Here is a 14,588-nt window from a genome sequence, read left to right as displayed (position 1 = left end):
TCTATATAAACCAGGCCGGCTGACGAGACATCTCTCGGGCGATGTGGGGTCCGCGGGCGATCCAAGGGAGATGCTCCGAGAGAGAGACCGTGGACCCGTCAGGGAACCGCAAGGGGCCACTAAAAGGGAAAAGGGAGTAAAAGAGAGAGAGAGAGAGAGAGAAAAAAAAAAAAAAAAGACCTTTTTTTAGGTGCCGAAGGAAACGTCGATCGGAAACAAGCAGGATGGTGGCATTAAAAATGTCCTTTTCCGGGTATCACCAGAGGGGCGCATAGTACTGCAACGACAACCAGCGCCGTCTTGAGTCGTGTTTTCTGACCCGCCGAGGCAACGCTGAGACGGGGCACGTCAATGTGAAACGACCTTGTTTCTAGGGGCAGGTCCTCTTTTTAATGCGAGGGTCCCTTATCGAGGTGACGCTCTTGGGCATCACCCAGACCCATCACCCATCCCATCGGCAAATGTCAAAAACCGTACTCAGGACCAAGACGGCATCCAGGGGCATCATCAATGCGCTCATGCGAACCCGCATCAGGATCAACAACCCTTTTCTGTCAATGCTGAGCAACTCACTCAGGTAGAGCGACCGGCCACAAGGGGATCCCTACCTCGCGCGGCCCAGTCGGATTCGTAGGATTTCCCAACCAACCAGCCAGGCCGTCGACGGGCGTGCCAGCGCTGTGAGACGGTTTGCTGCAGATCTCGTAGATCCTCTATGGCTTCGCATACCGTACCGTGGTTGAAAGGCGTGAGAGCCCGTGATATGAGCTGGGAGATGACCGGACGGAGGCTCAAACAGAATGTGACGGGAATGCAGTCACAGCGGCCGGGCCAGGCTTAGAGCCTGGTTTGCGACCGGCACTACTCTTTACTGTTGCTGATCATCCAGCCCTAGCTGCGTGCTGGCCAAATGAGACGGGCCACTCGGCCAATAATGTTTGCGACATGCCTACAGGCCTCTCGAGTGAAGAACGGGAGTTGGAAGTTGAGATGTAACATCGGCAGCCGTGTCTTCGGCTGTTGGTTCTTCGAAGACAGACATACATAGCTGGCGAGATTGCGATGATGATCCGCATCAGCAGCCGCTTGGCATGCTGTGAGTGTCCGTGAGAGGGCCGGGAATGCCAGCACGTGCAGGCAGCATCTCACGTGCCTGAGCGCGCGACTCGACTCGGGACGGGAAGAAAGAAAAGCGTGACCTGGCAGGTCAGATTTTGTGCCTCCCGTCTGCGTTGAAGAGGTGACGTCGTAGTCTCAAAGCTTGAGTATGAGCAACGGCCCTTTCATCTGGTGACGGGCTAATCACAAACTTTGTGAACCGCATATCCGTAGTCAGCCAACGATATCGTGTCTCGAGTTAATCAACGATATTGAACAACGTGACCGTCCTGGAAGATTCGCTCCTTGAGCGCATAATCCGTCATGATGTTGAACAAGACAGAGGAGGCATGGATTTCGTTGCCGAAGGATACGCGATTGGCTTGTGGTAAGATTCTGGGGAGACGAAGGATCATGTCATGAACCAGACAAGAAAAGAAAAAAGAGGAGACGAGGCCGTGAAAGCTGGGGGAGATGGACAAGGGCATGTAGCGACAGCCAGTTAAAACCAGACAGATTGTCGAGATGGATGGGATCACGAGGAAGCCAAGCCATCAGATGAACTTGACAAGAAGTGCTAAGCCACATTGAATAACCAAGAGATATTGGGGAAAGGAAGAAATTCACATGAAACCGAACAAGACCCGACATGCCTTCACTCAAGGGTCAGAGAAGGGGGGACGCGCCAGGCTCTTTAAGACAAAGAACCATCTTCTGTTTGGACAGAAGACGGGAGGCATCAACTCCACTTTCATGGTCTTGCAGCCTCTCTAGCGTCCGTTATGACCGACTCGGGGGACGGGGAACAGAGTGCTGACGGTGCGCATGTGCCACAGCATGTGTTGTACGACCCCATGTAATTCATTCACCAATATCTCTGTCTCTTGACGGGCATCCTCAGTCGCCCGTGTTTTCTTCTGCGCAAAAGCCACTGCGTCCACAGCGTGCGCAAGTGCTGACAAGCTGAAAGAAGGGTGATACTGCGCGCTCCAAATGTCGTTGAGGGACTCAACAGCAGGCTGCAGTGAGACTTGACACGGGATACATACAGCGCTCTGCGGTCATGGTCATGGCGATGGCAATCTCATGGCGACCACCCCCGCATTCTCTCCATAACATGGACCCTCGCCAAGTCGTCTAGGGCGATTCAGTCCGGTGCCCATCTTGCCATCTCCAGGTCATGGCCTCGGCTCAAACCTCTGAATAAGGTCATGCCCGAGTTCTTTCTCTGCGGAACCAGCACCATCCGCCCACGCCGACGACGATTTATTGTCCTGTTCGCGACAAACCAGACCGAACCAGCCAGTCACAGAGAGGCCAATTTCCCCATGCTTCGGGGCCATGCAGAGGCCCGGCGGTGCCCCAGTCCCCCAGTCGAGAGATGGATGGAGAAAAAAATCTGGGGCTGCCGAGGCACATGGGGTTTAAAGGTGCGGCGCCTCGGTCCCTCCTCTCCAAGCTTGACGTTGGAACCTTGGAAGCCGATGGCGTCGTCGGGGGCTTGGGTGTCCATTAGTACCAGTACCGTACAGTAGAGCTGCTCAAAAACCCAATCCCCTCCGATCCAGTCGCCGTCGTCTGTTTCTCTCTTGTTATTTCTCCCCGTGTCTCTCCCTCATCCCTTGCTTTGCTTGTCTGGGTCGTCCACGACAGTAGAACCTTCTCCTAAGTCACCATCGCCATTGTCCTTTTTGCTTCCTCCAAGTACAAGACCCAAGATCCAAACTCCTTCCCCGCGTCCCCAGACTCTCCCATCGGCTCCGTGTCTTGTCTTGTCTCGCCTCGCCTTCCCGGGCCGCTTCCTCCGATCCATCCTCCAGCGTCGACCGTTGACGACTCGCCCTCGCGACCATGGCGCCTCAGACAGAAAAGGACTATGCCGCCTTGTACAAGAAGCTCTCGACTCCTCCGCCCCCGGGCTCCCCCTACGGTCTTCCGATCCCCGGCTCCGAGCGGCCCAACCGATCCCCCGTCTACCGTCACTGGGCCGTCCGCGACGGGCCTCTCATCACCACGCTAGAGCCCGAGGTGCATTCGACACACGACGTCTTTGAGAGGAGCGCCCGGAAGTGGCCCAATGCCAACTGTCTCGGCACCCGTCACTGGAACCCAGCTTCTCAGAAGTGGGAGGACAAGTACGACTGGCTCAGCTACGCCCAGGTTGACGCCCGGAGGAAGAACTTTGGCGCCGGCATTGTCGAGATCCACAAGGCCATCAACTACCCGGCCGACAAGTACGGCGTGGCACTGTGGTCGCAGAACCGCGCCGAGTGGCAGATAACTGGTAAGACCTCCCCCTTCGAGCTCCGCGACACGGGCCGTCATGCGCGTGTAAGTGTGAAGTCTGACATGTCTTGGTAGACCTTGGCCTTGTTTCTCAGTCTCTCTACTCCGTCTCCCTCTATGAGACACTCGGCCCTGACACAACCGAGTACATCATCAACCATGCCGAAGTCGCCTGTGTTGTCTGCTCTCTGCCTCATATCCCCGTCCTCCTCAAGATGTCGCCTCGCCTCCCCGGCCTGAAGCTCATCGTGTCTCTGGACCCTCTGGACCATGGCGAGCTGGCTTCCCACACCAAGGCTGCGGTTCTCAACGAAATCGCCTCTCATCATGGTATCCAGATTTTCTCCATGGCTCAGGTTGAGGAGATTGGTGCGAGGTCTGGACTTGCGCCTCGAGGCCCGGTCCCCGATGACGTGTGCACCATCAATTACACCTCTGGCACCACTGGCAACCCCAAGGGTGTTTTGATCACCCACAAGAATGCTGTGGCTGCTATTGCGGGTGGAAGAACCAACGGAAACGTTGGTCCAGGTCCCAAGGACGTTCACATGTCGTATCTGCCTCTTGCGCATATCTACGGCCGTCTCATCGACCAGATCGCATTTGCTGAAGGCTCAGCTGTTGGCTTTTTCCGAGGCGATATCCTCGGTCTGGTTGACGATATGAAGATTCTCCAGCCCACTGGCTTCATTTCTGTACCACGACTCTTCAACCGCTTCAACTCGGCTATTCGAACCGCCACCATTGAGGCGGACGGTGTCCGAGGCGCCCTGTCTCGGCGTGTCATCAACACCAAGAAGGCCAACATGCGAGCAGCCCCCGGCAAGGCCTCCAACTCACACTTCCTGTACGATAGAATCTGGACGCCTAAGGTCAAGGCCGCTGTTGGTCTCCAAAAGGTTCACAGCATGGTCAGTGGCAGTGCCCAGCTCGACCCGGATGTTCAGGAGTTCCTCCGCGCTGCCTTTGGCAACCACTTTGCCCAGGGATTCGGCATGACGGAAACGTATGCCGTCGGAACCATCCAGGCACGAGGCGACTTCACCCTCGGCAACATTGGTGGCCCCATGTGCTGCGTTGAAGTTTGCCTCGAGTCGGTGCCAGAGTTTGATTACACGGTGGATGACAAGCCCAACCCTCGCGGTGAGCTCCTGCTACGCGGACCCGTCATCTTCCGCGAGTATTACAAGAACGAGGAGGAGACCACCAAGACGCTCGACCCCGACGGATGGTTCCACAGTGGTGATATCGCCGAGGTCGACAAGATGGGCCGCTTCAAGATCATCGACCGTAAGAAGAACGTGCTGAAGCTGGCCCAGGGCGAGTACATCTCCCCCGAGCGCATCGAAAACGTCTACATGGGCAGCACCAACCTCATCACCATGGCCTACGTCCACGGCGACGGCACCCAGTCGTCGCTGGTCGGAATCTTTGGCATTGACGTCGAGAACTTTGCGCCATTCGCCAGCAAGATCCTGCAGGAGACTATCGCCCCCAGCGAGGTTGCAGCTCTCCGGGAGGCGGCCAACAACCCCAAGGTGAAGGCCAAGTTCCTCAAGCTCCTGGATGACATTGGTCGCAAGCACAAGTTTAATAGCTTTGAGAAAGTGCGCAATGTCCACCTCGAGATTGACCCCTTTACTATCGACAACGGGTTGTTCACTCCTACGTAAGTTTTATACCCCAAAAATGACGTTTACTGGTTGGCTAACAAAGTAAAAAATAGGCTGAAGCTGAAGCGCCCTCAGACGGCCAAGGCCTTCCGGGACCACCTGGACCGCCTGTACGAGGAGCTCAACTCCCAGGAGTCCACTGGCAAGAGCAAGCTGTAAGATAGGAAGTTGTAGAGGGCTTAAACATTTATTTTGGCGTCAGAGGTCCATTGAAGATATAGTGTGTATGTTAGGAGGTAGTTAGCGACTTGACCTTGTATATGACTGAAATACTACCACCACATTGAACTGATTCCAATTGACAACGAATCCGCATGTGAATGCCAGGCTTCGCACCTGGAGGAATACCTGCATAACTGCTTACTGAGAAACCGGGGTTCTTTTATTAATTCAGGTTTAAAAGACAGTCCAGACCTGAAGCTATTCCTTTAATAAAGAGGTATAAATATAGTTAAAGGGGGCGGATTTTATTATATAACTACTTAATAGCAAATTTTACTAATAATATAACTATATACTGCTAATAGCTTTAAAAGGTCTTATAAGCTAGTATTAGATAAAACCTATAAGTATTAGTATCTTAATGAGCCGGGTTAAGGATTTTCCGCCTTCTATACCCACTAATCCCCGTGCCTAGGCCCTCTAGCTGCCTAGTAACCTCGCAACCTCCGCTAAACGGGGCGATGTGGTAAGTGAACTCCCCCAGCTTCCGCTATTACCACCTGGAAGGCGTTGAATCGCCTTCTATCTTGGCCCTCTTTACATACCCAAGCTGTCAGGCTTTTTCCCAATGAGTTTCGGGCTGACAGCAACTGTTGCCAGGCCATTCAACGACGGTGGCGGCCGTCCGCCTGTGGTGCCGCTCCCGCTGTTAACCACTATTCCGCCGCCCCGCGACGAACCACCCCAAAAGCGCCGTCGCGTCGATCACAGCGAGACGCGTTGGAGACCGGTCAAGGACTGTCTAAACCAACAAGTCGTACCGCACGTCAGCAGAGCCATCGGGACACTGTCAGCGAGTGTTTACCGCGTCAATGACATTGCGATAGGGGTACGGAGAGGCCGCGGTCAAGGCATGTGGGTTAGAGTTTGCTAACAAAGGGTCTATCTAGACGCTCACCGAGCTCACAGGGAGCAACTTCTTTCGCACACGATGGGACGAGACGGGCGGTTATCTTCTTCCGCAGGATGAGGCCTGGCTGGGGGCGCAGGCGCGCGACTGCGTCAAGAGGCTCGCAGCAACGGGAGTAGGTGTGACAAAGGTTGAGGCTACAGAGAGGGTGACTAACGAGTCAAAGGAATACCACCATCAACCTACACTTTCGAATACAAAACCAGCAACAATACTCACCACAATACCAAAGCCTCTTGCTGTGCCTACACCCCCTACGAAGCCCTCAACACCATTTGAGAACCTCGAACCGCCGCCCTACAAGTCCCGAGAGCGGCGCGAGCCAAAACCCAAGAACCGATTCTACCAACTCGACGCGCGCCCATATCGAACAGCATCAGATCGCAAGGCCATCGAGGAGGGAACAAAGAAGCCGGTGAGGGTTAATAGAACGGTCGTCTCACAACCCACCGCCTATCATGTCGACTTTACCGCCGAAGAAGTTGCAGAAATCGCCAAATGTCTTTCAGCGTACGAAACAATACCCGTCCCGGCGACATACGAAGCGCTTGCGCAACGATGTATGAGATACAACATCCCAACATTGGTCGGAAACAGCATCAAGGGGAGGTCTATCGAGGACATTCGCAACTTCTGCTCGGACTTGCTGGCGGGACAGGCCACATCCCCTAACGACCTCCGAGTGTTATCATTAAGTGAAGGACCTAGCAAACAACAGGCCCAAACGAAACGAACCAGCCAACTTTCCTCACTCCTTCTAGCACGTGAGTTGTACGGAAACAAAGGCTTTCACCGAACGAGAAGATACGTCAACTTTCAGAACGAGTTCAAGACATTACGCGAGGACGAATTCGAGGTGGTGGCCGAATTTACCAACTGCGCGGGCGACATCACGACTGGCGCATGGGTTTCCAACAACAGTTTCCTCTGCGGAACCACAGCGCATTCCGATACACACAACCAACAATACAACAAGCCGGGCAACTTGCTCCTCTGTTCTACGAGCAAGGGCACATTGCGCGCCTTTCCCGACCACCGAATACCGCGGCCGCATGTGGAAAAGGGAGAGAATTCTACAGAGGCGATGCGCCGAAGTCAGGATCCATGGCTATACTCGTCAGTCGTGTCATCAGATTACGACCAGCTTAATGACCTGGCCTACACTTCGAGCTTTGACAAGACGGTCAAGGTGTGGAAGGTTGACCCGAATGGCGAGAATATGGAAGCCATCGCAACATGGCAGCACACAGGCAACGTCAACTTTGTAGCTGCCGCAAAGGATGGATCCGGCCGCGTAGCCACAGCCGCAGACTCACCCACGGATGCTGTGCGAGTTTACACCGTCAACAAGAACAACATTGCCGACAGCCCTTACCAGACCTTTTCTTGCTCACGAACTGACGCTGATGGCTCCGACAAGTGGGCTTACTTTCCAGCAACCATGCAATGGGGACGAGCACCGGGGACACAGCATTTGCTTCTAGTTGGATATTCCCCTCGTAGCCGCAGTGGCGACGATCACGATATTCCCGAAGAGAAGAGAAACTCTGGAGAGATTACACTATGGAATGCCGAGGGAGGTCGCCGGATCCCCGTCATGACAGCCTCAACGGCAAACGTCTTTGAAGTCGCATGGCACCCGAACCTGCAACGCTTCATCATCGCCACCACGCCCACGGGCCTGAATGTGGTTGGCCACAAGATCCGGACGCAGGTGCATGTCTTCCAGCGTGATAGGGAGCGCGCGGATGGAGGATATGGCCAGTTCCAGGCACTAGACTGCTACGCCTCAGATATTAATGAGCTTACAATCATGCCAAACTCGGTCGCTCACGCCTATGTCACTGCTGCGTGCACAGATGGCAAGGTATATGTATGGGATACAGCCCAGGGCGACAAACCGATTCATACTCTCCGGCATGGGAAGCCGATAGAAGAATACTGCGGAGACCGAGAAAAGGAGGACACCGGTGTCAAGTTCACAGCATGGGGCTCCTCGCCGGATCGATTCTACACTGGATCCAGTGACGGCGTCATCAAGGTCTGGAACGTGCGCAAGGGGGAAAAGCCCTTTGTGCGAGACATCCTCACGGCTCCCGGACCGATCGCCTATGGCGGATCCTCCCCAGATAACTCCAAGCTCGCCATCGGAGACGCGACGGGCCGCGTCTTTGTCCTCTCGGTGGACGAGCGCGACACGCCAGAGTCGCACTTCATGACCCTCCCCGGGACCGATCGGCGAATCCGCCGACCGAAACCCCTCATCCCGCACTCCGAGCCGGACCCACCCGGCGCCGACTCGGACGACGACGCCGTGTCCGACTCCGACCTCTCCGACTGCGACATCGGCACCTACACCCGCCGCACATACCTCGACACCAAACAGCTTTCTCTCACAAATAACCCTGTCATCGGCGCCGTCCAGGGACCTGATTATGCCTCGACGGGCTTCTTTCGCCGCGATGCGCACCTTGACGGCGACCCGTCACTACCCCTCCTTGCCGACTTTGAGCGCCAGCAGCAAGACAGCGAAGCCGCTAGCCTCGGCGGTCGGCGCCGCTCCGTGCGCCGGGTCAAGCAACCAGGGCCCCCGAACGAGCGCCTTCAAACCGTCCACACTCAGAACCAAAGCCGAGATTTAGATATAGGCCAGCTGCCGAGTGAGGAGATGGATGAGCTTGTCAAGGCTGGTGCGTTGCTTACTGTCGAGGAGGATTGGGGGTTTAGATATGAGGAGATGCCTGATAGGCCGCTTGGTGTTTAGGACACCTCATGTTAGGATTACATATCACGGCACAGTGTTGCCGGTTAACGCTTGTAGTGATGACTATCTCTTGCTAATAAACACACATTGCTATAAATTTCAGTTGATCTGTTTGTAACTGAATTGCTGGCCAACAGTATAGCGAGATACAGATGACCCCCACCCCCGGATGGAGAAACGAACCCACACACAGGCCTTTTCCACGAATGTTTGAAACTTGGATCCATCAGCTCTGCCTACCGGGTAACCTGCGTCAATAGATCTCCGACCTCGCCCTTGATCATCCCGGGACGGCCCGACAGCCGCGGTTGAGCATCCGAACTCGCTCCGGAGGCCAGAATAGCCTCTGTTTCTGAAGTCAGTGTTTAATGAGCTCAAGATGGCTCCTAGGTTCTAGTTGACACATTCAATGAGAGAGGATGAAGGCAATGGTAACAATATGGCTGTTTCAGCCATGAGCATGCACGTCGCGGACGGTTATGCTACCACTACAGCTCCTGCATACGTCGGGAGCTACCGAAGCTACCCCAATTTGACTGCGAGTGAAACGCCATCGACAAGATGCGCACACGTTTTCCGTCTATTTTGACCAACCCATAGGGCTGAGAGCTCGTCTACAGCTAGAGATCACACAGTAAAAGCATACAGCATACGCGCGTCTCCCTGATACAGGACATGACCGACCCGCATCACTCGTTACATGAACCCAAATCCAAACCCATATAAAACTGACGACCCATATATAAACCCCCTTTGAGCCATGTTATAACGCTCCCCTAACGCCTTCTAATGCTTAGCAGTAACCGCATCGCCGGTCAGCTTCTCGACATAAGCCTTGGCCCTGTGGTTGAGTTGGATTAGTATATAGCCGACTTGATTGGCTGCGGGGAAACTCACATGTCACCAAACGCAACCATGCAGACCGTCTGCCAGATACCCAGAGAGATACGGGGGGTGATGCCACGGTAGAGACCGCGGACACCGTTGGTCTCGTAGATGTACTTGAAAGTGTTGCCAACCGTCATCTTCTTGGGACGGTTGGGGTCCTCCTTCTTGCTCTGCATCTCAACGCGGATGACCTCGATGGGCTGGTTCCAGGCGCTGAGACCACCACCGACGGCGCTGGCAATGACCTTTTCGCCAGCAGAGAGCTTCTCGCCCTCCTTCTTGCCAGTGGCGGAGCGGATCCAGCCCTCGGCGAGACGGCTCAGACCGAAGCGGCTACCCCAGTTGGTCATCTGGCGGATGGCGACGGCGTTGACACCCTTGTTGATGCCACGGATACCCTCCTTGCGGTAGATGTCGCCAAAGGTCTGCCAGGTGGAGGGGGGCTTGACACCGGTGGCGGCGATCTTGTGCTTGGTGATCTCGACCGTCTTCATGCAGGTGCAGAAGCCCATGGTGGCATAGGCCTGAGCGACACCACCGGTGATACCACCGATGATGCCACCGCCAAACTCGGAGGCGCCAGCGACACGGGCGTAGTACTCGGCCTCGGAGGCGACGAAGAGAAGGACGGCGCCCTTGGTGGAAGCTTCGATCCAGGCCCAGGGGATGAGACCTTGGTAGACTCGGAGGGGGTTAGCGAACAAGCAGCCAGGAGAAAGGAGATGATCGACTTACAGCCCAGAGGACCACCGCGGGACCAGACGCGTCCCAAAGCCTTGGCCATGCCGTCACCTCGGTTGGCAGCCATGGTAGTCTTGACGACCTCGAGAGGCTGACCCAGGGTGGTCACCTCGAACATGTTGAGGCCGGCGCCCAGCAGCAAGTTGGAGAACTTGATGGGCTTCTTCTCCAGCTTCTTGTCCCCAATGGGGCCGGGAAGGTCGGTACGGATGGCAGCCATGACTTTGGGATGTGTCGCAGAATGAGGGCCCTGACCAAGGGAAAAGGGAGCTTCTTCGCAAAAAAAGGTGTTAGATGGAGGAGGAAAAGTATGTAGGAGGGAGAAAGAGAAGCGGAGGGTGGGAAGCTAGAGGCGTGCGTGGAAACTTGCCAGGGTGGGGGGGGAAGGCCAATGGGCAGTGAGTGGCCGTGGGAGGGATAAAATGTGCTGAGTCAGACAGCGACAATACAAAGCAAAGAAGCAAGTTGAAGCAAAAAGTGATGAGCTACCTGTACAACACACCTAGCTAGTACTAAAAAAATAATGCTTGGGGGAACACTGCGATCGGGATGGGTGCCCGAGTACGGAGGCGTTGAGGATCCGAGGGGGAGGGGGGCCGCAGAGACAGAACTGCGGAGGGAAGACCGAGGTTGGAGGGCACGCGAAAACCCGGGTCGAAGGGGGAGGGGGATACGATTCAAGGGATTTGCACGTGTCTTTTTTGTTTGCTGGTGTTGTTGCTCTGTTCTTTTGCACAGGGGAAAACTTGGCACGATTTACTTGTCGATGCTGTTCAACACGAGATAGATTGGTTTACAGGATAAAAATGGGAGTAGATTTCCATCTCAGGGGATGTTGAACCTTATACCCCAAAGAGGCAAATACTGGCTGACCTCTATCTGAGTAAACATTTGGCGTACAGTAGGTTGAGATGGATGGAAGCCGAGAATTTCGGGTGAGATAAGATCCATCTCGAATCATCAGCCCATGTGAAATCCGGGGGTGGGTGCGCGTGGTGCAAGGCAAGATCCATCAGTTACCGACAGGAGGGATTAGATAGATGCCGACATGATGCGAAAAATGGCTTGTGACAGCGGAGGTCTTGCTCTCTCCAGCTCCCCAGAGGCTTCACGGCCGTTCTAGACTTGCTATTCCTTTTTACTTGTGACTGTCTGTTCATTTGATGACAGTTGCTGATCCGAGTTACTTCTAAGCCTGACCTCAGCCAGGAATAGACACACACAAACCTTCAGCCTCTGTCAATCCAACGTCAGTCACTTCAATCATTACGAAACCACCAAAAAAAATAAATAAGGAGAAGCCAGCCTCTTCCATCCTTCAATTACCTCTTTAGGTATCAACTTCAGCCACCGCCTCCGAAATCCAACACAACAAACGGCTTCTCTCTATCCCCCCTGCCAGGAGCTGAGCCCATCCTGTCGAATTAGGACCCTCGTCCCCTCAACGCCCTCCACCTTTCTGTACCCAACTGCTGAGTGTTGAGCAAGCCCCCTGAACCACCCCCGGATTCCATCGGTGCAATCTCTCACCGAGCCCACGTTGTTTTTTTTTTTTCTTGTTTCTGTTTGCGACAAGGGCCCTTTTTCGCTTTTTTGGAGGGGAAGCTTTTGGGGCCAAAGAAAGGCCTGTGCGCGAGCTCTCACTTCACGGTACTTGCGCTTGGCTTGATCCTAGTACCGATGGCTCAGGTACCGTTGAATTGAAGCTTTGGGGTCAACGCCTGCGCACGCGTCAAAATTCAAAGACATGGCGGACGCCATCGCGGGATGGTAAGTGATCGGCACACAATCCGTTCTGCATCAAAGGCCATGATATGGTAAATTAGAATTCAGTAATTCATTCTTCACGGTCATGACAATGTAGACAAAGAGTAAAGCTGGAAATCATTTCATTTCAATCGCCGCTCCTGCGACGACTTCTCATTACCAAACGAAAACAGTCCCGTTGTATTGTACAAGTGCCACCGAGTTGGCAATCCATTCTGCCCATCTCCTGGCTGTCCTCCTCGTATTCCACAACATGCCGTCCTCGTCCTTTTCCCCTTTTGCTTTTATCCCCTTACAGCTTCTTGACGAGCTCGATCCACTTCTCAGTGGAGAAAGACTTGGGTCGCTCAATGGGAGCACCGAAGGCGCGGTCGATGATGAGCTGGGGAAGGACACCAATGGCGCGCGACACACCGAAGAGGACGGTGTAGTAGTTGGCCTCGGTGAGACCGTAGTACTGGAGGAGGACACCAGAGTGGGCGTCGACGTTGGGGTAGGGGTTCTTGGTCTTGCCGTGCTCGGTGAGGACCTTGGGGGCGATCTTGTAGACCTGGCTGACGAGCTTGAACATGGGGTCGTCGGGCATCTTCTGCTGGGCAAAGGTGCGCTGGGCGGTGTAGCGGGGGTCAGTCTTGCGGAGGACGGCGTGGCCGTAGCCGGGGACGACGCGGCCGGCGTTGAGGGTGGACCAGAGGTAGTCGGTGATGGCCTTGTCGCTGAGATCGTCGCCAATCGACTTCTTCATCTCGGTAAGCCAGTTGAGCACCTCCTGGTTGGCCAGGCCGTGCAGGGGACCGGCAAGACCGTTGAGACCGGCAGCCAGGGAGAGGAAGGGAGAGCTGAGAGCGCTGCCGACGAGGTGGGTGGTGTGGGCAGAGACGTTGCCACCCTCGTGGTCAGTGTGGATGGTCAGGTACAGACGCATGAGCTCAACAAAGTCAGCGTTGTCGCCGAAGCCGAGCTGGTTAGCAAAGTTGAAAGAGTAGTCCTTGTCCTTCTGGATGGGAGCGACCTTGCCACCCTTGAAGACGTTCTGGTAGATGCGCGAAGCAATGTTGGGGAGCTTAGCAATGAGGTCCATGGAGTCCTCAAAGGTGTAGCCCCAGTACTCCTTCTTGTTGATACCCTTGGCGTAGGCCTTGGCGAAGCTGGAGGTGTGCTCGAGAGCGGTCACGGCCAGAGAGAACTGGGCCATGGGGTGGAGGTCGGTCGGGCAGTGGTCGATGAGCTCCTCGACGAACTTGGGGAGGTCGGAGCGGGCAGCCCACTCAGCGGAGAGGTCGCGAACCTGCTGCTCGGTGGGGACCTCGCCGGTCAGGAGAAGCCAGAAGAGACCTGAAGGGTTCGACGTTAGTACACAATGGCACGCGCACATACGCAACACATGTCTACTCACCCTCAGGAAGAGGCTCCTTGCCACCGGGAGCCTTGGGGAGAACCTCCTGGCACTCGGGGATGGTCTTGCCACGGAATCGGATACCCTCCTCAGCGTCGAGGACGGAACCCTCCCAGACGAGGGCCTTGATGCCACGGGCACCACCGTAGACCTGGTCGAGGGTGACCTTGTCAACGACCTTAGAGCCATGCTCCCTGTACATGCATGTCAGCTCGAGTGCTCAATATTTTTGCTGCTCACATGCTATGCCGGCGCTGAAAGCACATGCCCGTGCTTCAAGCTCCGAACATGGCCGAACGTCGGCCAACAATAAGCCGAGGGAGGGGAATGCGACTGACTTTCGGAGGGCCTTGACCTGCTCAATCTTCTCAGGCAGCAGCTCGGCGAATCGCTCCTTCAGGGTCTATGAGGGATCGCTGTCAGCGTCTGCTGCGCACACATACAAAGAGCCATTGGGCTCGGGGACAGCAAGCTTACCTGGGTCTTGGCAGAGTAGCATCGCACAGCGTTGAAGGCAGAGCCATTGACGGGAGAGGAGCGGAGGGTAGCCCGCAGGGCAGCGTTGCTGAGACGGGTAACAGAAGCCATTGTGAGAGGATGTGATGATGCAAAGAAGAGGAACAGATCAAGTGGCGGAGGTGCCGGGAGAGGAAGAGGACGGTATATGAGAGGAGGGGAGAAAAGGTTTAAGGGGAGGACGAGGTTAATAAAAAGGCGCAGGTTCGAGCTGGACGGGAGCCCGAGGAGAAAAAAAATACCTGCTTTTTTGGTTCAGGCATGTCCCGCCCCGGCCGAAGACATTACCATTGATCCATACACCTACACCTACAGCACACCTACGTA

At 55.1% G+C, this 14,588-nt stretch overlaps 4 protein-coding genes across 4 annotated transcripts; 2 read left to right on the top strand and 2 right to left on the bottom strand.

Annotated features, from left to right (window-relative positions):
• Positions 1–2,949: 2,949 nt before the first annotated feature.
• On the top strand, positions 2,950–5,216 carry LRP88_07770 (medium-chain fatty acid-CoA ligase FAA2; the record flags this gene model as incomplete). The annotated part of the gene is made up of 3 exons (XM_083244287.1): positions 2,950–3,382; positions 3,460–5,053; positions 5,111–5,216. 3 exons carry the CDS (start codon positions 2,950–2,952, stop codon positions 5,214–5,216), a joined length of 2,133 nt encoding a protein of 710 aa, XP_083098781.1.
• A 631-nt stretch (positions 5,217–5,847) lies between these two features.
• On the top strand, positions 5,848–8,953 carry LRP88_07769 (WD40 repeat domain-containing protein; the record flags this gene model as incomplete). The annotated part of the gene is made up of 2 exons (XM_083244286.1): positions 5,848–6,108; positions 6,170–8,953. 2 exons carry the CDS (start codon positions 5,848–5,850, stop codon positions 8,951–8,953), a joined length of 3,045 nt encoding a protein of 1,014 aa, XP_083098780.1.
• Positions 8,954–9,739: 786 nt separating this feature from the next.
• Positions 9,740–10,802, bottom strand: LRP88_07768 (mitochondrial FOW-1 like protein; the record flags this gene model as incomplete). Its single annotated transcript, XM_083244285.1, has 3 exons — positions 9,740–9,794; positions 9,851–10,523; positions 10,577–10,802. 3 exons carry the CDS (start codon positions 10,800–10,802, stop codon positions 9,740–9,742), a joined length of 954 nt encoding a protein of 317 aa, XP_083098779.1.
• A 1,839-nt stretch (positions 10,803–12,641) lies between these two features.
• Positions 12,642–14,333, bottom strand: LRP88_07767 (citrate (Si)-synthase CIT1; the record flags this gene model as incomplete). Its single annotated transcript, XM_083244284.1, has 4 exons — positions 12,642–13,684; positions 13,746–13,939; positions 14,084–14,148; positions 14,223–14,333. The coding sequence occupies 4 exons, from the start codon at positions 14,331–14,333 to the stop codon at positions 12,642–12,644; spliced, it is 1,413 nt and encodes a 470-aa protein (XP_083098778.1).
• Between the last annotated feature and the right edge of the window lie 255 nt (positions 14,334–14,588).

This window comes from Fusarium phalaenopsidis (assembly GCF_050370095.1).
Source record: "Fusarium phalaenopsidis strain FUZ10S chromosome Unknown contig_32302, whole genome shotgun sequence".
NCBI lineage: Eukaryota > Fungi > Ascomycota > Sordariomycetes > Hypocreales > Nectriaceae > Fusarium > Fusarium phalaenopsidis.
This window is presented reverse-complemented; position numbering and strand designations above follow the sequence as displayed.